This window comes from Semicossyphus pulcher, unplaced genomic scaffold (assembly GCF_022749685.1).
Source record: "Semicossyphus pulcher isolate SPU_LCO1_2020_fin unplaced genomic scaffold, fSemPul1.0.p SCAF_15, whole genome shotgun sequence".
Taxonomy (NCBI): domain Eukaryota; kingdom Metazoa; phylum Chordata; class Actinopteri; order Labriformes; family Labridae; genus Semicossyphus; species Semicossyphus pulcher.
In genome coordinates this window covers 24,881,080-24,903,686 of record NW_027211659.1, presented here as the reverse complement: position 1 = coordinate 24,903,686, position 22,607 = coordinate 24,881,080, and the positions used below count along the sequence as shown (strand labels likewise).

The following is a 22,607-nucleotide window of genomic DNA, read 5'->3' as shown; positions in this document are numbered from 1 at the left end:
CAAAGTGCCGGGACGTGTCACCTTGAATACTGCCTGGTTGAACATTGCTCTCTGCTAACGCAAAACCGACCAACCTTTCCCGTAAGCTTACCGTTGAAGGATTGAAGACGGTCGCCGGAGGTAGAATAATTTGAATGTTCACCTATGTCTCATGATTTTTTAAACAGTCGCTTTCTCTTTTTACACCAAATTTTAAAATGGGAGTCGTACTTCGGAACCTCCAGAAGGTGGTGCCTCTTCGCCGCGCCAGACTGCGCAGGGATGTTGACACACTGAGGCACATACTGGGCGTCCAGAAATTCGACCTGGGCATCATCTGCGTAGATAACCACAGGATGCAGCAAATAAATAGTACATACAGAAAGAAAAATGTGCCTACGGATGTACTCTCATTTCCATTCTATGAGGTAAATATGACAATATGCTGATAATGACAGTTAAGCTGTTAATGGGCTGCCCTCTGCCTCCACTGGGATGTATGTTTTCCCTTAGAAACGGAATAAACAACTACATCTTTTGCGATGAGTTCACCAGATTTACCAAGAAGTCTTTAATTACAATTAACTTATTCATTTTTTTTAATAAATGATCGCAATTGAAATGATCTTTTTGTGTTTTTAGGACCTGAGACCTGGTAAACTGCCCTGCCCTCTTCATAGAGATGAGCTGAACCTTGGTGACATTTTCTTAGGAGTGGAGTTTGTGATGAAACAGTGTCAGGAGGAGTCCATGGATCTGCATGGAGCCCTCACTGTGAGTGGCATCAGCTCTGTGTACCATGTTTCATTTGAAGGCTGCCAATTGTTTCACATCATGTTTTTCAAATGAGGCTGAGATTACAGTTATGTGTTCAGATTTGCAGCAACATTTTCTGTCAAGGTTCACAGCAATTTATTGGCGCTTGGAGATTATGAGGAATGTATAAATATATTTTAGAGATAAGAATGTTTAAAGGAACATGTAAAGTGACATTAGCTGGCATTAATTGTTCTTTTGCTTCATGCTTTAGGTTGTCACTGCACACGGTATCTGTCACCTGCTGGGCTACAGACATGAGACAGAAGAAGAATGGACTGAGGTTTGTATGTCGATTACTTGGTGAAATAATCATAATGTTAAAAATACTTCAGTGCAACCAATAACAGTCACATGTCGTCATTTAACCCCTATGCAGAAATGAAGAAAGTTTTGGGCTTAGTTGAATGGAATTTCTTTTTTCTCTCATAACTGACCTTTTGTAATTGAAAAGAAAGTTGATCAGCAACATTTCTTTGTGGAAAAACCTTTTATGTTACTTTTTTATCATCAAGAAGACAAGACCAAGTCTGTTGGTCATCTTGAGTAGTGGAAACAGTTTCAGGGAAGAAATGTTGCTGCTTATATATTAAAATGTAAAAAAGATGTTATGGACGCCTAGGTGTAATTCCATCCTTCTCCACGAGGATAGCTGCCAAATGTACAACAACAATCATCCACAAGTTGGAAAATCGAACAACGGGGGGTTAGGGAATATTATTTTGGAATTCCAGAATACAGTTGAAACATCAAGAATAAGGTCAATTTTTCATACACCTGGCAGCAAGTTTGACAGAATCTCAACATTTCCACTGTTTGTTTAGACCTCAAATAAAAAAAACATCCTCCTCTGAGGAACCTCCGTCCTTCCAATTATGTTCTTCTACCTGGCACTTGTAAAAGTTTGACTTAATTCTCAAAATTCCTCATATGCAAAACATTAAAAAAATACATATTTTTCCAGATGCTGCAGAGAGAAAGCTACATTCTGAGTGAGTACAACAGACTCACAGGGAGACATCTGGAACCACTGACCAAGAGATGCACTCAGGACAGGTGACAGTGACCATCACCTGCGTACTTTTTAAGCTACACTAAGTGTACTATGGTGCTCGATATTTCTCACAACCCTGTAACCAACTGGACTTCTGTTTTCCTCACGTTCTGCCTCATTCACAAACAAATGTAAGAACACTGGATGCCGTCTCCTCCTCAGTCACAGCTACTGTCTTAAGACTTTCACCACCTGGCAGTGGACGTGCATCAGATTGTTTGTGGATATCTTTTTTTTAAGACTAGATGTGGGTGTTTTTAAACATCAAATTAAAAAGTCATTGTACTTTCACTGTAATATTTTATTAAAATCTGCTTAAGGAGAGTCAGTTGTGTATGAAGGATAGAAAAAGCTGTTCGTCTTTACTTCACAAATACTTCATACCCTCTTTACACTGCATGTAGGACAGGATGTTCAGGAAAGCGCGTTGTTTGAGAAATGTAAATCCAAGGCTGACAAGGCTGACGTCTTAACCGGTGCAACATACTGCAAACACCAACTGTATAGGGCTGGTGATCCCGAATAAACTCAGCCCATACTTCTAGAACATAATGATATACGTATATTTTCTTGTGTGTGGGAATAATTTGGTGTGGTCTTAACACGTTCACGAGACCCTTGTTTCATGTGACACTTAAGGCCATGGCGTACTGAAATGTGATTTAATTTTTACAGTGGTAACAAAAAAAGAAGTACAACCAGTATTTAGTGCTGGAACTAGTACAGGAATATCACAATACTTCCATTTGATTCATTCTATAAGCAAGCACGCCTGATAGGAACTAGCTTAATACATTTAGCAGAGGTCTAAGTACTGCATACTGGCCTTAAAGATGGTGACATGAAAGACATTGCACTACAGCTGGCTTCCCTGGTGGTCTAGTATTAATTACTTCTACCTGCCGTGGCATATCTTGATGGGCTCATTAAGATAAATCAACCCCTATGCTGCAATAAATAGAAAATCTTGGCTCTTTAAAACAGAAACTCTGGCTTACACATTGTTGAAGGTTCCACAAACATCTTCCAAAACAAACGAGGTTGTGCAACATTCAAAGTAAAGCTTGTATACATACAGTATTTATAAAGGTATTCTTGGGAGGCACAAGGTCAAAACCCCAGAAGAGTAAAGTGGGCTTTACTGAGAGAAGCGTCAATGAAAACAGGCTTTGTTATTATGTAGCTTACAGATTTCTTTTCTTTCAAATCTATAATATGAAGACAATCACACACACACACACACGCACATATTAGTTCATAAGTCAAGCACAGAAAGCAACTGGGCTAACATTCACACACACTCTGACAGAAAGCGGATTTGAGAACGTAAATATTGCACCAAATGTACCCGCTAAATACAAGAACCCTCTAACTTTATAATAGCTTATACTCCAACATAGAATATATCTTTATTTAGTTTAAATGGGAAATAAAGGGCCTGCAAAACATACAATCCATGAAGCACCATGAGCATCTTGGTGTTTGATAGTTGCTTTTAAGTGAAAGTTTTAAAGAACAGCATTAAAGTTGAAAGAAGTGTATCAAGAAAGAAACAAAGAAAAAACTTTTACAAAACAGTTGTTTGATAAAATCATAGTGAAGAAAAACTCCAGTCCCAAAACACGGAGGCAAAATTTTGATCCACTGAACATTTTAACTGCATTTCTGGTATCTTAAAAAGTCTTGAAAGTTAAACACCTGTATTAGCATTTACAGGTGTTGACTTAGCAGAGCATCTAATAATCCGTAGATGAGAAGAAGAGCCTGAAGACGACCCAAAAAAGGACGGCAATCAGTAGTACTCAAGGCTGTTCAAAGGACAACTCCATCTACCAAGGTTCAGCTCTGTTGTTTAAGTGGCTGTCCCAAGATGAAGTGCTCAGAGAGGCTGCAGGACGTTCCGTCCTGCCTCTGATGTGGTGCTAGCTCCAGATCTCTCCATCTCAGACAGCTGCTCAAACACATCCCTGAGGGCACACAAGAAAAGAATGTTTGTTAGAGTATCAAACATTATACATTATCCAGTATGCATTAGGGCTGGGCAAAACGGCAAATAATATGATCTGATAATGATATTTTCCTGGATTGTTTGTCATGGATATTTATCTTGCTAAATAATTGGATAATGCTGCCAGATTGAGAAACATCCTGATAATGACGAAATCCTAAAGAAACCAGAAGGTTCATCAGTGAGTGAGGAGGATCCTTTACTAACGTGCTAACCTTGTTTTATCACACATTTTTACGTAAATATTTTCATTTCTTCTGTAAAGACAATTAAAACCAGTAAAAACGCATGAATTAGTGTTTCTCGGTCCCCACGTGACGGCAAGAGGGGCTGCGAGCTGAGCTGGCAGTCAGTATAGCCCCTGCAGTTCATGGCGGGATTATTACACCTCTTTTACGTTCCGTCTTTTATGTAAAACGCACTAAGGTGGAATGGTGGGGCGAAGTTGTTCCACCTCTGAGCTGGCATCGGAGGCAGTAACACAGGCGTAGCGGCATCTGAGTAAACAGCGGAGCCAGCAGGGTGGAACAGTGCTGTATTTGAAGCACGCACTGTTTGTTTACACCTCGCGCACATTTTGATTTCGCAACGCCGGAACACTGTGTAAAAACACACACTGGGGCGGCTTTATGCCGCCGTTGCTTAGTCCAATAAAAAATGGCAAAGGCTGTATGACGGTGGAGCTTCGTAACAGCACTGAGGCGGAACCGCAGTGTAAAAAGGGCTTATTTTAGCTCAATTTTTAGGTTAGGATTCATTCGATGTTCATTGTACAGGGGGCAAAATTATCTAAACTGTACGTCTCCTGTTCTCTAAAATAAACAGACGCACTGATAAAAAACAGACAAAAAAAAAAACATTTATAACCCTGAATTCATGTTAAAAATTGCTGTTTCTTTAATGTTCTTTGGCAAGGCTGCACGCAGAGCTGCTGCTAACTTTAGCTCAGCTTGTTTTTCTTAACTTCAAACTGTTCAATGTCTAAAATTTTCATCTGGTTTTAAGATAGTTGCAAAAGACCAAGATCTAAGAAGTGACCATAGTGACTTGTATGGTAAAAGAGCAGTCAGTTTGAAATGTTGTGTCCAGCATGCTGCATAAAAATTGTAAACACACTGGCTGTTGTTGCGTTTATATCTGCTGTTTGGTAGGCTGTTAGATCCCTCCATATTATAATTATAAAAATAAAACTAATAAAAACGGCAATGGTAACAGAATGACCCATGATTGTTCTGCCAACTCACTTGTGCATGTAGAAGAAGATGTAACCACTGCGGTCACGGTCTCGCTGGACGGCTGCTTCCTGTGTGCGCGACACGTCCAGGTCGTTATAGGTCAGCCATGACTGCTTCTTCATGTCGTACACGTCACTGATGTAATGACCTGAAAAAAATCACAAAGGTTGTTTTTGGACACTCAAATGAAGACAGATGGTGGGCTATGGTATGTCTAAGGCAGGCAGTAAGTCAATCCAACCAAAGACTATAACAGGTCAATTCACTGGCATGCCAAGTGTACAGCTCAAAGGGTGGGGCTTCTTCTGTCAGCTCAGCAAACTTGCAATAAAGTAGATAATTTGGTCGTCTTATTGAGGAGAAGTTGTTCCACAGTGTAAATATCAGATCAGGCCATATATCAAATAACGTTAAGTTAGCTTAAAAAAAAATGTTGAAATCAAAACAATAGTTTGTCATGGAAAACCATGACAAACTGTTTTCTACACCTCTTAACAGGCATCTTAACATGTAGAGGGACACCTCTGATGGTTGGGACTTGCCTTTTTAAGAAAAGTGTGGCTGCAAAACAACTCCTATACAGTTTTTTGCCGTGTTGATATAGAATTCATCTGCACAAATACACACTTACCCGAGGAGGAGCTGCTGCCAATGTGACTGACGACACTGATGAGCCTGAAGGAGTTGGCCAAGTCTCCACTCTGTGAATGTCAGTGTTGAGAAGCTGGTTAGTATGAATGAAAGCGATACATCTGGAATATGTGTATAGTTTTCTTGTCGTTCACAATAGTTGTTTTCCAGTTTATTGTAGGAACAAGTAGGGCTGCACAATTAATCGAATATTAATCCCGATCACGATTTTGGCTTACCACGATTACAAAATTGATAGAAGGCGATATTGAAGTTTAAAATGTGTGCTCCTTCTGTAGCAAACTCTGCTGCTATAGCTATTTGCTCTATCAGTCAAACGCTCACTACACTAACAAACACTCCCCCTGGGGGCGATGGAGAGTTTTGGCTTCACTTTTGGGGGAGCTGGCATGTCATGTGATGAGCATAGAGTTGAAGAGTAAACAACAGAGACTGGTGTTTTGGTTTAATGACTGACCAAGTTAACTGGCGCCTTTGTGCCGATTGCATCGGTGTTTGTACTAAATCTCGGCCCCGTTTTGAAGGCTGCTTGTTGTTAAGCCAAAGCAGAAGAGAGCGAGTGACTCGTTAAACCACAACACCCATCCCTCGAAGCGGCTCGTCGTCAGTTGTTTGGAGGTTGTTGAAGGAGTTGTTTCAGGTTAATGCAAGTGATGTTGAGCAAGAAAAAATAATATGCAAAGAGTGCATGAAACCTGTCTGCGCTGCAAAGCAACACAAGTAACTTGTTCAACCACCTAAAAAAACAGCACAAAGTGCAGCATGATGAGCGTATGAAGGCCGAGAGGAATAACGTTGTTACTCTCTGTCCATGTACAGTGTCAGACATCTATAACAGCGATGCCGTACAGGGACACCCTGTCCACCCAACTCAAGACAAGACAAGACAAGACAGACTGAATTACTAATGCAATTTGCATTGCATTATGCCTCTTTAAGAAGCACCAAATTCAAGAACCCAGTTAAGTCTTAAGTTTGATGCAAAATGTGTACATGAGCCGTAAGGCAGCACAAATGGAACTGAAAGCGTTTCTTTGTTTATTAAAATGAGAAAGTAAGATAAAAAAGATGTTCCAAAAATGAATAATCATGATCTCAATATTGATCAAAATAATCGTGATTATCATTTGGCCATAATCATGCAGCCTTAGAACAAAGTAAAACAAAGCAGCATTTTACAATCATTTAGATTGTTCTACTTGTTTATATTCAGAAGGCAGACACTTTGTGGCAGGAGGATGTTAATTACCTCAGCGTTCCTCTTCAAGTTCTCGGCCTCGGCTTCAGTGTACTCCATGTCCAGCACGTCCTCGTTACCAGAATCATCGTCTGAGCACAGCAACTCAGGCAGGGAGTTGTTAAACTCTGTAGGGTGAGAAGGAGATACTGTTACTATTCAGCCACAGTCACAGCACAGAGTCTAATTAAACAGTGTCATTATGTGCCCTGCATGCTTAATCTACAACGTGTTAGTTGTTTTAAAGTTTTGTTTTGCATGTCTGTTGTAAGCCTCGTTTCATTTGCTTATGTTAAAGGCAAAACTGGATTGACTTGTGACATAAGTAAACAACCAGTCAAAGATTTCTGACTGGGTGCCTCAACCGCTACTTTAACTTATTCAAACAGGAACCAGCTTACAAAGAAACAAAAAATAATAATACATATTTTTGAGTACGATACCTTGCAAACTGAGCTCAGTGGCCCTCTTCAGATCATCGTCCTCTCTCATCTCTTGGGCCTCCTGTATGGGGAGAGGTGGAGACAAGTAATACAATTATTGAGATCGAGTGTAAGAAATGTCATCATTGCATGCTCAGGTCATGTCTGCTTACTTATCAAATACATTCTATAGAATATTTAAAAATATTAAAACATTTAAAAGGAGAACTGCAGTTATCAATTTGGTTTTCAGATGTAACTCCCTTGTTGTATTCTGTAAGAAAAGGCCCCAGATATCATGTAGATGTTGATCTTACATGTTCCTGGAGGCTCTGGGCCAGAGCCTGCTGCAGCTCCTGTTCTTCCCTCTCCTGATCAAGACTGTACTGCTGGACCCAGTCCAGTTCCCCCTGCTGTTGGACCCCCTCTGGAGTCTGGTTCTCCTTGTTCTCATCCATGGTCAGGTCAAGGGAATCCAGAACATCTGTGCAAGATCAACACAAATACAAGTCAGTTTACTGAATACTATAACCCTTTATACCACCCATTAGATTGTCTTTACTTCAACAACTGCTAATAAAAATAATAATTTGTTGCAGCCCTACTCATGAATGTCTTAACCTCATAATATGAGACAACCTGTAGGCTGTTTGCTGTCAGTTTCCATCAGATCTGTATGATAGGCCAGGTCATGAGCATCTGTGTCCCCAAAGCCCGTGTCAGGGCTGCTGGTTGGCTCATCCTCCAGGGGGGCGGGAGCAGAGAGCCCGGCCTCTTGACGACTTATCTCCAGAACGGCTGCGAGCATTTCATCTTCATTTATGCCACTGAAGTCAGCTGCATCAAGCTGTGCTGCCCGCTGAAAACACATACATCTGTGTCAAAAACAGCACGAGACAAAAAAAGGAGGTCGAGTTACAATGGCCTGGGTGAAAATGCTCACCTCTTCTGGTCGGTCGTCGTCTTCAGGAGGACAACTGCTGAGACGTCGCTTGCGGCTCTGGTTCACCTTTCTGCTAGGCTCCTCCTCACAGTCAGAGTCCATGAGGCCAGAGGTGCAACTTGAGTTTGCCACTTTCCCTCCAATCCTTCTACACACATTCAGAAGTTCAGTGATTAAAAGAAGAAACCCAAGGCTCAGCACACTTATGTCCTTTTCCTAGTCCTGCTATATATGAGGATTAACACACTTGTTCTGTTGTCTGTTTAGCACCTTTTAGAGTACAAGTGGATGCACACTTGGGAGTTCAGAGCTTTGCTCAACAAAATCTTGTTGACAGTGCAATGTAACACTTTTTTTAATCACTTCTTTTTCACGGTTCAGTATTATATTTGAGAGTCTAACAGAACTAGCCGTGCTTACCGGAGTGGTGCTGTGGAGGAGTTAACCAACTGTGACGTTTTCAGCGTTCTGGACCTTCGAGACAACAAAGACAACGTTTAGAAACCTAATTACTTGCTGCCAATAAATTAATCATCTTGTCAGCCAATAGGGGCCAAATCTAATGGTTTCATGTCCATTATAAAGTGTTTACAAAAAACCCTAATTAATCAATCAATAGCTCACTATGTAATTACCCAGTGTGAAATGTTTTTATACATTTCATTTGAGGGTGTGAGGGTTTGAGGGGTGAGAAGTCTTACATTGAGGCTTGTGGACTCCAGCCGAGACTAATAGGTGGCCTTGTGGATTCAGAGCAGTGGGACAGCAGGGTCAGGTATCTGGGGATCACCACCTGTTGGCCCAGCTTGCTGTTCATAGACAGCTGAGCGTTAAAGCTGTACCGCTTCAGATGTAGGATGAGCACTCTGAGGGGAGAAAAAGTCCATTAATCAATAGATCAAAAGTTGTAATTCAAATTTTGGCAGAGCAGCTACTAAACTTTTGTTTACAATACAACGAGCTTCTGCTCAATTTCAAATCTTTGATGATATAGATATAGGCATGATATATGACTGATATAGATACCTGGGCAGTTTGCTGAATTTATGCGTAACAGTCGCTGCTTTTCCATTGCACTTTTCACACGAGTACTCAATTTCTTCCATCTGTAAAAGGAAAAAAGTACAAATTTAAAGGGCCAGTTCCCTGATTTTCAACCTCAATCCTGTCATGCTTGTATGGGGAGCTAACGCCATTATGGTAGAAAAAAATGCAATTTGGCTCTGTGCCTTTGGAGGACGCTATCCGCTTCTTGAATGGGCCCTGGAAAACCTCCGCCAGACAATGTAAAACGTGTCATCTGGCATTGGCCAGGGAGCTCGCTAAACCACACTTCCTCATTCGAGGACGCCTGCCTCAGATGTCTAGTTCAAAATCGTCAGCTTTGAAATGTAGACTGCACACCTGAAGATTTTTTTAGACATTAAACGAGTATATTCTCGTCGTATTTCAGATTCTGTACCCCTCTGACCCATTGCCTGCAGCGAAACGGTAGTATTACTCCTTGCAAAGGAACATAACAATCTAAGAAAGCGTTCAAAAATGAATCTTTAATTACAAGTATTTAATGCAAGCAACTCACCCTAAAAAAGAGATCCAGAGAATCCTGGATAGAGCGAAGCGGGAGGGTTTTCTTTCGGCGTGGTAGGTCGATGGACAAGTCATTGAACTGCTCTCGTTTGGTCACTACCTCGCCACAGCTGCAAAAAAAACATTAAGGTATAATGTAGCATTTATTTATGTATATATATGTATGTATTTATGTATAACTGTTTTACATTACAAAGATAGTGTGTCTAAATTCAGATGTAAAGCTGGAGACAGGCTTCACCATTTGCAGGTAATAGTGTGCTGCACTTCAAACTCCATGTTGACGGCCACAGGACAGGTGTAGATGCGGGAGACGTCCGCCTCTTCACCAGGCTCTGCCTTTGCTGTCGATGTCGTTGCATCAGGGCTGTTCTCACACATCATGGAGGACGATGAAGATGCTGCGGCTTCATTTGTCCAACTCTTGTTCATTTTCTCCACATCGTCCTTTAACTGGTCCAAACACTGGCTCAGGAACTCATGAGCATCCTAAAGGCGACAGTGTGAAGGTAAAAAAGAATTTAGTGTCTTCAGTGTTCAGAGGTACAAAACTGACATACAAATATCTACACTGACTTCAGGCTACAGGTGCCAATAGCAAATATTGATTTGAAAGGGCTGGAAACTGATGCAGTGAATTATTTTGTGCAAAATATTTGCATATACTTTAAATTTGCCATCCCATTTTACATGTAGGTGCTGAAGCAGGTAACAGCTTTGCCATCATACAAATATATATTTTTCAGGTAGGGTGTGTGGTACGGTAAACATCTGTAAGTCCTTTGTGTGCAATAGGCCATTAAACAGCCTGTTGATGCTTTTTAAACCTCTTTTATTCTCTGTCTTTTCATTGTGTTTAACCTGTTTTCCATCTGATTCTTTCGGTGTTAAGTCTTTCGGTCTTTTGCTATGTAGTGCACATATAACCCTTAATGCTTGTATGTGTAAACATGTATGTTTCTGTCTTTTACAATAACAAATGGAAACTTTTTCTTCTATTAAAAAGGTACCTTCTCAAGTACAAAGTGGACCACAACTGTCTCTACTTTTGTTTCTAGAGGGAGGTCTTACATTCTGCATGTTTCCAGAGAAACGCTCGGCTGTGGAGGAGATGGCACTCTTCACTTTCCTCAAGAGGTCCTTCTTTGTCTCCGGACAGCCAACGTCCTTCTTAGCCATGAGGTGAGCAAAACGCCTGCAGGAAGTTAAGAAAAAACAAAGAAATATTTTATAAATTTGTCTTTAAATTATTTTTAACAAGCATCTGCTACTGGCAACATAACCTAATGCAGTGGTTCTCAACTGGTCTAGCCTCAGGACCCCACACCACCTCCTCAATGACAAATTGTGACCCAAATTTCTGAAATTGACGGAATGAAACATCACAGTATGTCAGTTTCACAAAACACAACAGTATTACAGTCAAGTAAACAATAAATAAAACATAAATGCAGCTACTGTAAGGCTCATCAAGTTTCAAGAATGTAACTGTAGCTGGGATTACCCAATCAGTGGATGTCGCAGCATAGACTTTTTGCGACACCTCCACGACCCACTGAAATAAGCTCCAGGACCCACCAGTTGAGAACAATGGACCTAATGTATTACCTGAGCAATGCATTGATGGGCACCTTCTTCCATGGGATGCTCTGCCTCATTTCATTGGAGAAGGACGGTAGGCTGAAGAGAGACTGCAGGATGGCGTTCATGTAGCAAGTGTTCCCAAGGTTGGAAAATCTGCAAAACATGAATTTAAGTATTACACATGGGTGACAAAAAGGGATTAAAAATGTCAGGCCTTTCATTTTTTACCTTGACCTTTTACAGGACTTAGGTTTTTTATTGTGTTATTAATACTTGTTCTTAATCAAAAAATATGATCTTTGATGCAGATTTTTTCATTTGCAGTAGCTAAGAATGAGGGCTTTAATAGCTTGTGTTCATTTTCCCCGTGTTTCATTTAGTTTCAAATGATCTTAAATAAATGCAATCCAGTCTCTTTCAGATAAACCTTCAGGTTATGCACATATTTATCGGAGAGAATCAGGATAACTCTTACCCTTGCAGTGGCGGCTGAGGCTGGGCCAGGGTGGAAGGCCTCTGTTTGTTCCAGCCACCGTAGTCCAGAGAGGGTCGGACCTTCTTGAAGGGAGTGGAGTGATTTGGCAGCATAAGGCTTCTCTTGGTGGTTTGTGCTGTACTTGATTGCCTGAGGGGATTAGTTCAGATTATAAAGTTTGATTATAATTTCTCAATTCAATCTCGGAAAGCCACTAATCTTTCCTGTAATCATTAGGCTGAATTGCTTATTTAAATATAAAAATGTTACATAATTTGACACTGTTTTCCTTCCAGATAAGGAAAAAGACACATCAGAATTATATTTGCATGCACTGCTCAGCGTTACATTAAACACTTTTGGCTTGTGCATTACAACAAAAGAAACTCACCTGTCCAGGAAAGAGTGGCTCTGGCCGTAGTCTTTAGTCACCGATCGGCTGCCGTAGAAGGACGTTGGCTGAAGTGGTGTTGAACCCAGTGGAGCTGAAAGGAAGGAAAAATTGTGTCAATTTTACATCTGAAAACAAAGCTTATTGTTCTATATATAGTGCCATTAAAGGTCTCAATTTGCAAAAGAGTATATGCATCTAAAATCTCAAGAAGTTATGCAAATATATATTTAAGACATGATAAAAAACACAAGTATAATAGTAATCATAAGCAGTAAACATTCAGTTGCTGTTGGTTCGTGGATGTAGGGGTTTACCTGAGCTCCTGTTCTCCTCTGCCTGCTTCAGCTTATCTTTGCAGCTCAGTAGAAACTTCCTGGATGGATCCGAAGTGGCCTTGTTGTTGCTAAGAAAATGAATATTTAGAGTTTTTTCATGCACTTACAAAACAAACTTACTTTACTGTATATTTTAACATTCTGGTATCTGTCTTTATCATAAAAAACTCTGAGTCTAACAAAAGGCCACAGAAGTCAGGTCATTCTGTGTGTATCCAGCACCACCACAGTTCAGGCTGGGCAGTGAGGCGCGTAGCTTTTACCTTGAGGAGTCATTTTCCTTGGGATAGTCCTCAGTCAGGTCACTTTCAGAGTTCAGAAGTCTCTTCCTCTTCTCGCTCCTGAAAAACATGACAAGGAACAATTCTTGTTACAAGCTTGAACTGACCATTCTTAAATTACAGATAAATAAAAACCAAACAAAAAATAAGATGACAGTCACATGCAGGAAGACTTTTACAGGGAACACAGGACAAAATGTTGTTTACACGGCATAGATTACAGAGCTCTTGCAACATGAATTTCCTTAATACCTGTTCTCAGAGAGTCCAGTGCGAGTAGGAGTGGAGGCAGCTCTACTCGGGCTGCCCAGAGGCTTCCGCGGTGTCGTGTCTTCCCGGCCCTCTACAACCTGCCGCCTCTGTGTTGTCTGAAAGATGTTAGGATTCTGAATATCTAAGTCAAATGTAAGTGTCAAAATGTGTTTTTAAAAAAAAGGAAGGGTGTTGTTGCTCACCTGTCTCTCCCCTGATGGACTTGTCTCATTTTTCACAGAGCGGTTCCCAAGCACACTGAAGTTTGCGCTTCCATGGGATGATTTTAAAACTGCAATATCAAGAGAATGACATCTCAGGACAAGGTTGTAAATGAAAAACACCTTTAGCTTATCAGGACAAGTGCCTCACATTACCCCCTTCATGAAATCTGAACTATCTCTTTAAATTAAAGCTAAAATCTGGAGGGGTGCGTCGTGTCTGTGTTTGATGACAGTGCTGTGGCCTTGATGTCATGGGCAGACAACACATTGTTAGTGGTTTTGACGAGTACACAACACCAGCACCTCATTGGACCAAAGTGACACTTGCAGGTACATTCATATGCTGTTAAATGTGCTGTCGCTAAGCATTCAACCTGCCAAGTGACGTTAGCAGTGCCCTTTGCAGTGAAACTCGTTTTGGTTGCTCGTTCTGCGAGCTGTGCTGATTGACAAGACGTGTGCTCATCTTTTTAAGGTGGATAAGGAGACTTAAGCAGGAAGTTAGTGTGAGTTGTAGTTCAGGGCAGCTGATAGCTCAGTCAGCTGATGTCACTGCTCTATCAAGATTTCACTGGTCGTGTCAAAATAAGGTCTGCATCTACGTAAATGGATGTTTTCCAACATCACTTGAAATTACTGTAAGACTAATGTGCCATCATGTCTAACTAAAATAACATTAAAACACCAATTAATGAACTCCATTTTGGTGTATTTTTCCCTCAAAGGGGAACGCAGGAAAAGGGATTCACAGGGTGGAGAGTCATACAGTTGCAGCTTGTGTATATGCTAATAAATTTGTGTTAAAATTGTGCAAATCTGTACCAATTCATTATACAGTTGATAAATGCAATTAAATAAAAGGTTATATGACTTCATATTCCTCAAAATTGATACGCTCAGAAAATTACTTTCTACATCACATATAATGTTGTTTCATCATTCTTGCTGTGAACAATAAACAAAGTTCTGTGATGTCTTGAAATTAGAACTGGTGTACTTACTCGTTTTTCCTTGCATCAGCTTTTCCAGGTATTCTTTTGTCCTCTGAGCCACAGTCGTCTGCATCTTATCCAGTGTGATGACACTGTTGTCCTTCAAATTCAGTATGATTCGGTTCATATTATGGTTAACATTCTTCACATTTTGATTCAACTGGGGGCAAGAAAAAATAAAACATATAAGATTCATGTCCTGAAAGCAGTTTACTACTTATATGAACAATCTTTTTCACAACAAAATGTTTGATTTGCAAGATGCAAGCTGTATCGGAAAAGAATGCATGACAGTTCCAAGACTCAAACTAGTCGGAAAAGCGCAGGTGTTACTAATATCATTAATGAACTAGCATATGTCGCAAAATGGGATCATTTGTCATCACTTGTGCTTCTCCCATCATGTCTGTAAAAAATGTCATCCATGAAAAGGGCCTCATGAAAACCATTGTATGCCAATGAAATGGGCAAAAACCAGTGTAAGCACATGTACGTGCTTGGTGACACAAGACGCATTTCTTTGAGGGACATTAAATGTTTTCTGATCGTTGCAGAGGGATGTTAACAATCACCAGGCATTACTGTGTCATCACAAAATTAATTTTGGATTGTTTTTTTTAGATGACTGAAGAACTTTTTTTAAATATCTATTTTGAAGTCTCCAAGGCTGTTTGATACCTTTTGAGTGAAGCTTTAAATGAATGATTGGTACTCAGGATTGTTGAGTGGTCTAGTTACAATTTGCCTCCACAACTGAAGGGAGCACGATTTTAAAATTAACTTATGATCCCATTAATCTGGTTTCAGTGCAGAACTGAAACAGATAAGTATAATATCTGACACAACGTGTGACCAAGGTTGAAATGAACTGTGTGACATGCAAGAAGCCTGCGAGATCGCTGTTATCAAACAGTGTATAAGGCCTTTATAAAGTTCTCCTTCTTCAAGTTCCCTGTCATCCCAACCTGTCATTTTTTTTTAACAGTTTCTTTGATTTTCTGAGTGATTTTCAGAAAGTTTTTCATATATGCCTTGTTTTCGCACAATCAAATGCAGGGTTTTCGAAGGATTTTAAAGGATATCTAGTAACATGGCTGAACACAGTCTACCAGATCGTTGCCGTGTTCCCTAAATCCTAAACACGGTCTCTTTATCAAGAAGTGTTAAGAAATCCATATGTTAATACACATCTTCATTATGTGGAGCATCTTCTTTCCATTTTCCATTTGACATTATCTCGGCTGCAAGTTCGAAGACTGGCAGAAAATGTGGTGGTATCAATTTTATTTTTTAATAAGCCATTTCTAACTCTTGCCACGTATAAAACATTCATCAACAATAAGCTACCAAATCACCTGCTTTTGAAAAACGGCATCAATTAAATTCTTACAGGTGAGACAGGTGGCTCAGAAAATTAACAAATAAATAAAGTGATCACAGATACTGCTTCAGAATCCAAAACAACGTTTCAGCCGTGGTACCCATTTTCAATAATTACCAACTAAACCATACCTGAAAATTTTTGGAAGCTCCGCCACAGTTGAATCTAAGGCAGAGGTTGACTTTGTTGTCCTTTTCCAATATCTCAAAAGTTCCTTCTTTCCATCTGGTGGTGCCCAGGTCCATGCTTGTAAAGCGCATCTTAACAGCGCCACCGCTGGAGAGTTTGGGCACTACGGTAGCCATGGCTTAGTATCCAGTTGGTGCACTTCGGAGGCTGGGACTTGTGATCAGACAAATCCTAAACAAAAGGTATATTAAACAGACTATGTCAGCACAACCACAATGTAACTACCAATGCAATTTTACTGAGAGTACATTATAAATCACATGCTTTAACCATAACAGTGCCCCTGTATTGCCGTAATTGCTGCCATTGCTTCGTGGAGTAATAACTAAGAAATGATTGAATCATAATGATTCAAATGAAATCACAATTATTAACATCGAATCTCATTTAAATCACAAAACACTTTAAATTTGTTTGGTTAACGTTACCCAGTTTATAATATATGTGCATTTAAGCTAGCTTCCTATGAGCAACGCTTCCCTCCTGAGCGCTTGCTGAAAGTCACAACAAACTCCACAAGCGACAGAGCACAAAAGCAAAACAACACAGACAGGCTGTAAAGGACTGATTGTGTCAGACAGCTTATTCACTAGCAGCAAACTGGTAAATATATACAACATAGGGAAAGTCATACTTCTGTTAGCTTGCTAACGGTTCCATTGAGAACCAAATGAAGCCTGGTTTGCATTAGCCATCAAACTAGCCCATTAGCCAATCTTTACCGCGGCAGAAAAGACGGACGAAGGTGCACGAGACATTGTGACTAAAGCTAACTTCTAGATTCGTTAACGTTTTTCCTACAAAGCGAACTGTCATAAAAGGTGCAAAACTAGCACAATAGTTAATAAAAGCCAACCAGGGTGACACTATAAACAAGCCGAATGTCTGGGATGCTGATAATGTCGTCTGCTCATCTACAGCCGCTGAATGGATGGAGGAGGCCGACATTAGCAAGTCAGCTAGCAGGCTAGCGGGAGCTAGCTAACTGGCTAATTTGCCAGATTGTAATTTGGTGATGAAAACAGTGTCACGGTTTGATTACATCGTCGCAGTTCTTTACCTGTCGATGATATGTGCTCTTAAAAAAACCTTTATATAACAATGTCGTTTTTGTAGGTCCTCCGAGGGAAGAAAGTTAGTTTTGCCGGCATTCACCTGCTCCCTACTACGTATGTTGTTGACAGCGGACCCGCACACGACGCCTCGCAGCACTGCGCGATGATGGCGGGAATGTGAAAATTCACAACGGAAATGATAACCGAGACTTGGTCGGCCCGCCTTCTCGCGATATCATAATTATTTGTGTTTAGCTTGCCTCCATTGCTTCACAAAAACTCGCCACTAGATAACGAAATCTGATCCGCAGCGTTTAGTTTTTAGGGGTCTATGGTGTGAAAACTAAACCAAAACTAGAACATTAACGTTTTGTTAACCTCTTATCTCATTTAAACGGTGTTGTTGTAATGTTTGTCTACGCGCGTGCTGGGTTCCATTTGCCAAATCCTTTAGTTAGCGGCTAGCTTGGGCTAGCTGCCCGCAGGATTCGTTAGTTACGAGAACTTTTTGTTTTCATTGCCGCCACATTTTTTCGTCACTTCACTACACTTAAGCTGATAAAGTAGTCTTTGATAACACAGTTGGGCTATAAAGAGCTTCGGAGGATGCTGGCGACTGGAGCAGTGAGTATCTAATATTAGCCTTGTGTAACGTTTACCTGTTACCAACCGGCTGACCATTCATTCCTCTCACTTAAAGGTTGTTCTTTTAACCATCATACTGAACACTTTCTAAGATGGTCGTGCCTATATTGTTTAGTATTTCCAACTATAAATGTTCACCCTGATCTAAATATCTATGTATAAATAAAAACCATCCTATGGAAATATTCTAGCTTTCAGAATCTCAGCCTCCCCCTCCCATCCCAGACATATTTGGTATCTCATGACAGCAAGAGATCTCCGCCAAAGCTTAAAATAACATTTTGTGGTTTTAAATAATGTTTGGCTGCACAGTTTGAAATGACTGACTAAATAGAACATTGATATTTTCGCTGTGACATCAACAGCGTCTGCTAAATGAAATTGTAACATTGTAACGTGACCAAGTGAACCAATAATTATTCGTAATACAGTAGTGAGATCTCTGTGAAATTATGGGTGGTTGGGTGGGTGGATGGATGGATCCCAAACTGGAAAACTGAGGCGTTACAGCAGCAGGTTATCAAAGTGAATACAGCACCAGACAAAATAAATACACAGTAAAAATAACCCTAACACGAGAAGAAAGGAATACATCCAGGAATTCTAACAGCAATAATAAACAATAACTTCAACTTTATTAATTTAAAATATAAACTAACATATCTGAAAAGTAAACTTACTTAAGAAATCTAACATGTAAAACTAAGATAAGAAAAGCTTTATTGATCCTGAAGGGGAAAATTACTCATAACAGCAGCTCACAAAACAGGCAAATTAAATAAAGTATTCAAGTAATAAAGAAGACAAAAAGTAGGTGGCAATAAAAAGATTTAAAAATTGACAATATAAATAACAGTAACAAAATATTTAGCAAACCAACATATCTTAAATGTAAACAAACATTGCAGGGAGGTAGAGGTGTAAATAAACCTCTTCAGAGTTGTAAATGTGCAATTACAGTGTACAGGTTGGTAATGTGCAAATGTGGATGGTGATGCTTTTTTGCTCATTTTCCTTCTTTTCACAGGCTGTAACAAACGTCACAGCCCTGGCACAGGTAGATCGGGAGAAGATCTACCAATGGATTAATGAGTTGTCCAGTCCAGAGACCAGAGAAAATGCCCTGCTGGAGCTCAGCAAGAAACGCGAGTCTGTGCCAGACCTGGCGCCAATGCTCTGGCACTCCTGTGGCACCATTGCTGCCCTGCTGCAGGTATGACATATGTAATATCCAAAGCTGAAGCATACAACTATATGTTTATATTTAATTTATCTGCTGTTGGGTTGCCTTATTGATATGTTTAAATGATTTCCTTCCATCTCTTTTTAGGAGATTGTGAACATCTATCCATCTATAAACCCACCCACACTTACAGCTCACCAGTCTAACAGAGTGTGCAATGCCCTGGCACTTCTGCAGTGTGTTGCCTCACACCCAGAGACACGGTAAGGGAGAGTTCAGTATTGAAAGATTTTTTTCTTAACAAGATTAGTTTGAAGGATTTTGGTGTGAGATGTGATGATACAGATCTTTAGTTTATGTGAAATGTAATGCTCCAGAACTGACTTTTTCATCAGACATGACAAATGACTCGTTTCCCGCTTGACAGCATCTCGCTATGTGCTTTATTGGCACAGAAATATGTAATATCTGAGAACTGGGACTTTTTACTTCCTGTTTTTCACTTATTTATTAAATATAGGTGGCTTGGAGTTTTAGTCTGATATTTTTTAACAGTCTTGTCTCATTTATATATGCTGTTCCTGAACAGGTCCGCTTTCCTGGCTGCTCACATCCCTCTTTTCCTTTACCCCTTTCTGCACACTGTGAGCAAAACCCGACCATTTGAGTACCTGCGTCTCACCAGCCTTGGTGTCATAGGTAAACTTTACATCTCCTTAGGTCTATCAATTCTAAATTGATTTTAGGTTCTGCAAATGTAGTCTTCATCATTTTTATGAAGCTGCCTTTCTGTGTTTCCTTCAGGTGCCTTGGTCAAAACAGATGAACAAGAAGTGATTAACTTCCTCCTTACCACTGAAATCATCCCACTGTGTCTTCGCATCATGGAATCGGGGAGTGAGCTCTCCAAGACGGTACTTGTCTTTCCCTGTTGCTTTCCAAAATTTCCTCCAAGTGAAATCGTTGTTAGTTGAGGTATTATCCCACTTTGTTTGACCTCATTTTGTTTTACAGGTTGCTACTTTCATACTGCAGAAGATCCTGTTGGATGACACAGGCCTGGCCTATATATGTCAGACATATGAACGTTTCTCCCACGTTGCTATGATCCTTGTAAGTGTCCCTTGAGAAACATTTAGATTTCAATCAGTTTACCTGCGTATTTTGTTTGTGTGTGTGCTCTGTGTCTTGTTGGCACATTTGTACCACTGTTGTTTCGTCGTTTGTTTTTGAAAAGAAAAAAACCTACTAAAAAGTAAATGAGAAAAAAAAATCAATTTACCCTCCTGATGTCTTTGCAAAACAAAGAATTTTGTCGTGACTTGTTTCTTTTTCTTTTTATTTGCAGGGCAAAATGGTCCTCCAGCTCTCTAAAGAACCATCAGCTCGACTGTTGAAGCATGTCGTCCGTTGCTACCTTCGCCTCTCAGATAATCTCAGGTTGAGCAGTTTTGCACATATATTGTGTACTTTATGTGGTCACCTGATATATCTACGTCTCTCAGTGTACAATAGGCTCCAGTCTCTTATGTCTGGAGCTTCAGGTAAAGAATATGATAGAAGAAACTGATCTTCAGTGTTTGCCACTAGGAGGAGCCATAATGCTTTAATGTTTGCACAGTTATGACAACAATAAGTAAATTATGAGAAAAATAATTGATGATTTATTTCCAAATTAGTTCTGAATGTCTTTTTTAGAGCGCCACAGTTGCTGAGAGTAGCTTTCTCATCTCCTGTGTTTACCATTACATAATAGATGCTTTTGTCCTTTTTGGCTCCTGGTTGAACAAAAAGAGCAAATTTAGAATATTTCTTTGAGCTTTGGTAACACTTTAAGGGCTATTGTGCTTTTTTACATGAGGAATTTCTCTGGAAGTACACTTGTTTTTTTCTAAAGCAACATTCCCAGTAGGCAACTCATATACCCTTTTATTCCAACAGCACGTAAATGCCAGGTATGACACAGAGCACATCGATCTACTAACCAGTTTCCTGCTGGAAAGCTTGCTATATTTAAATGAAGTTTACAAATGTAAATCAACCGGATGGGTAAGATGTAGCCCACTATAGCTAAGAAAGTACATTAAGTATTTTCAATAATGCATATCAGGAAAGCTTAATGCAGAAGAGAGGTAATCCTTTAAAAAAAAATATATAGATAGATAGATAGATATATAGGGCTCTGTGGTAATTAGCAGGTGATCCATAACAAACAGGCCGTACCTTGGAAATAACTCCTCCTCTGCTTGAGTCTTCCACACATGTGTATGCCATCTGGATATATTACTACATAAGCACACACAGTAGATTGGTTTGTGACATGTGCTTCTCCTTCCTCAGGGCCAGAGAAGCGCTGCGTCAGTGTCTGCCGGACCAGCTGAAAGACAGCACCTTCGCCCAGGTGCTGAAGGACGACACCACCACCAAGCGCTGGCTGGCACAGCTGGTGAAGAACCTCCAGGAGGGCCAGGTGACCGATGCAAGAGGCATCCCGCTGGCTCCGCAGTGACAGGGGCAAAGTGTGTGTTTACAGCTGACGCAGATGGACTTTTCAACACTGTCCAGATTCTGTATGTTTGCTGATATGTGGTGCTAAGACGGCCTGCTGAGTGAAGGACATAAAAGAGGAAGATGTTTTTCTTAATGGATAGACAAATTAATTTACACCAGTTTTTACATCAAGTCACAACTTAAAATCTGCTTTTAGAGACGGACTGTTAGGTAGTAGATTTTGAGTAATGCTTTATTGACCGGGAGCTGCTCAAGACATTTTTTTGCAAGTTCCTTAATAACAGTAATTGCTGCATTACTTAAAAGTATGAATTACTAATAGAAACTACAGAAAAACACATTAACCTTAATATGAGAAAAACAAACGGCAAACTGTAGATCAAATATGCAGCTTGTAAAGCTTCCACTGCACTGCTATTTCTATCTGGATGACTGTGAACATATCAGTACTGATGTATCAATGATAAGTCAGTATTGGTTGTTAATATTGCACTTCCAAAATATCAGTTACCCCTTTTTTCTTTATATTTGTAACTCTGTAACATTCCTTTTTAAATAAGAGCCGTTATTTTCTGCTTCTTGCATCTCAAATAAGACTTTTAAATCTCCTTTATGATTGGTTGTGTCTATTTCTTGCTAAGCCTCAGTGGACTTTAATCACAGTATATGCAGCACTTGACTAATACTGTGTATGTGTTTCTGTTGAGTTTTTTGTTTTACTGGGTTTGTGTTTTATAGCCAGGTAATACAAAAAGTGACGTCTGTCCAGAGTGAAATCTCAGAAGCTGGTCTTGTTTAAGATATTTCATAAATAAAATGTTTTCCAAAAAACCAAGGGTATTCATAGTTTCTCTGAAATGTTGTAAGAGGAAATGCTTCAAGTCTTAATCACGGACATATGTCCTGTAGCAGGAAAATGCAACCATTGTAGCTTTACAAAGCTTCCTGCAAGCCCTTTGCTTGCAATAATTATGTGTGTGCTTCATAACAGTTTAATAACTATAGTTTGCCAGCAATATGCATTATTAATTATCAATCAGGATGTATAGGATGTATTGATAGCATCCATACTTTCTCTTTCCCCCATTTTCCGTTTTGGGATTTTGGAGGCTAAATATAGATCCTACTCTGCCAGTGCGTTTGAAGACAGAGGTGCTAAATGCTCGCACTG

General features: G+C 40.0%; 3 protein-coding genes across 3 annotated transcripts; 2 read left to right on the top strand and 1 right to left on the bottom strand.

Moving 5' to 3' along the window:
* Positions 1-89: 89 nt before the first annotated feature.
* On the top strand, positions 90-2,270 carry LOC138592779 (endoribonuclease YbeY-like). The gene is made up of 4 exons (XM_069663649.1): positions 90-407; positions 622-753; positions 1,010-1,078; positions 1,760-2,270. The coding sequence occupies exons 1-4, from the start codon at positions 198-200 to the stop codon at positions 1,853-1,855; spliced, it is 507 nt and encodes a 168-aa protein (XP_069519750.1). The 5' UTR covers positions 90-197; the 3' UTR covers positions 1,856-2,270.
* usp37 (ubiquitin specific peptidase 37) lies at positions 2,140-17,221 on the bottom strand. The gene is made up of 24 exons (XM_069663647.1): positions 17,103-17,221; positions 15,985-16,213; positions 14,482-14,632; positions 13,460-13,548; positions 13,257-13,372; positions 12,987-13,064; positions 12,703-12,791; positions 12,386-12,479; positions 11,995-12,144; positions 11,544-11,672; positions 11,007-11,130; positions 10,177-10,424; positions 9,928-10,045; positions 9,372-9,451; positions 9,047-9,211; positions 8,766-8,819; positions 8,346-8,493; positions 8,042-8,261; positions 7,720-7,886; positions 7,424-7,484; positions 6,993-7,108; positions 5,724-5,793; positions 5,102-5,240; positions 2,140-3,816 (listed from the first exon to the last, which is right to left on the bottom strand). The coding sequence occupies exons 2-24, from the start codon at positions 16,156-16,158 to the stop codon at positions 3,729-3,731; spliced, it is 2,868 nt and encodes a 955-aa protein (XP_069519748.1). The 5' UTR covers positions 16,159-16,213; positions 17,103-17,221; the 3' UTR covers positions 2,140-3,728.
* A 137-nt stretch (positions 17,222-17,358) lies between these two features.
* Positions 17,359-22,247, top strand: LOC138592379 (CCR4-NOT transcription complex subunit 9-like). The gene is made up of 8 exons (XM_069663167.1): positions 17,359-17,721; positions 18,770-18,955; positions 19,073-19,188; positions 19,515-19,624; positions 19,730-19,839; positions 19,940-20,038; positions 20,274-20,365; positions 21,266-22,247. The coding sequence occupies exons 1-8, from the start codon at positions 17,704-17,706 to the stop codon at positions 21,432-21,434; spliced, it is 900 nt and encodes a 299-aa protein (XP_069519268.1). The 5' UTR covers positions 17,359-17,703; the 3' UTR covers positions 21,435-22,247.
* Positions 22,248-22,607: the final 360 nt, after the last annotated feature.

Excerpts from the sequence above, each read along its gene's own strand:
- LOC138592379 (XM_069663167.1), top strand. Across the intron at positions 18,956-19,072 it reads CCATTGCTGCCCTGCTGCAG|GAGATTGTGAACATCTATCC; the intron begins GTATGACATATG and ends ATCTCTTTTTAG. Across the intron at positions 19,189-19,514 it reads GCCTCACACCCAGAGACACG|GTCCGCTTTCCTGGCTGCTC; the intron begins GTAAGGGAGAGT and ends GTTCCTGAACAG.
- usp37 (XM_069663647.1), bottom strand. The coding sequence starts at position 16,158 with ATGGCTACCGTAGTGCCCAAACTCTCCAGCGGTGGCGCTGTTAAGATG. Across the intron at positions 7,887-8,041 it reads TGACAGCAAACAGCCTACAG|ATGTTCTGGATTCCCTTGAC; the intron begins GTTGTCTCATAT and ends GATCTTGCACAG. Across the intron at positions 5,241-5,723 it reads TGGCAGCAGCTCCTCCTCGG|GTCATTACATCAGTGACGTG; the intron begins GTAAGTGTGTAT and ends GATTTTTTTCAG.
- LOC138592779 (XM_069663649.1), top strand. The coding sequence starts at position 198 with ATGGGAGTCGTACTTCGGAACCTCCAGAAGGTGGTGCCTCTTCGCCGC. Across the intron at positions 408-621 it reads TCTCATTTCCATTCTATGAG|GACCTGAGACCTGGTAAACT; the intron begins GTAAATATGACA and ends TTGTGTTTTTAG. Across the intron at positions 754-1,009 it reads ATCTGCATGGAGCCCTCACT|GTTGTCACTGCACACGGTAT; the intron begins GTGAGTGGCATC and ends TTCATGCTTTAG.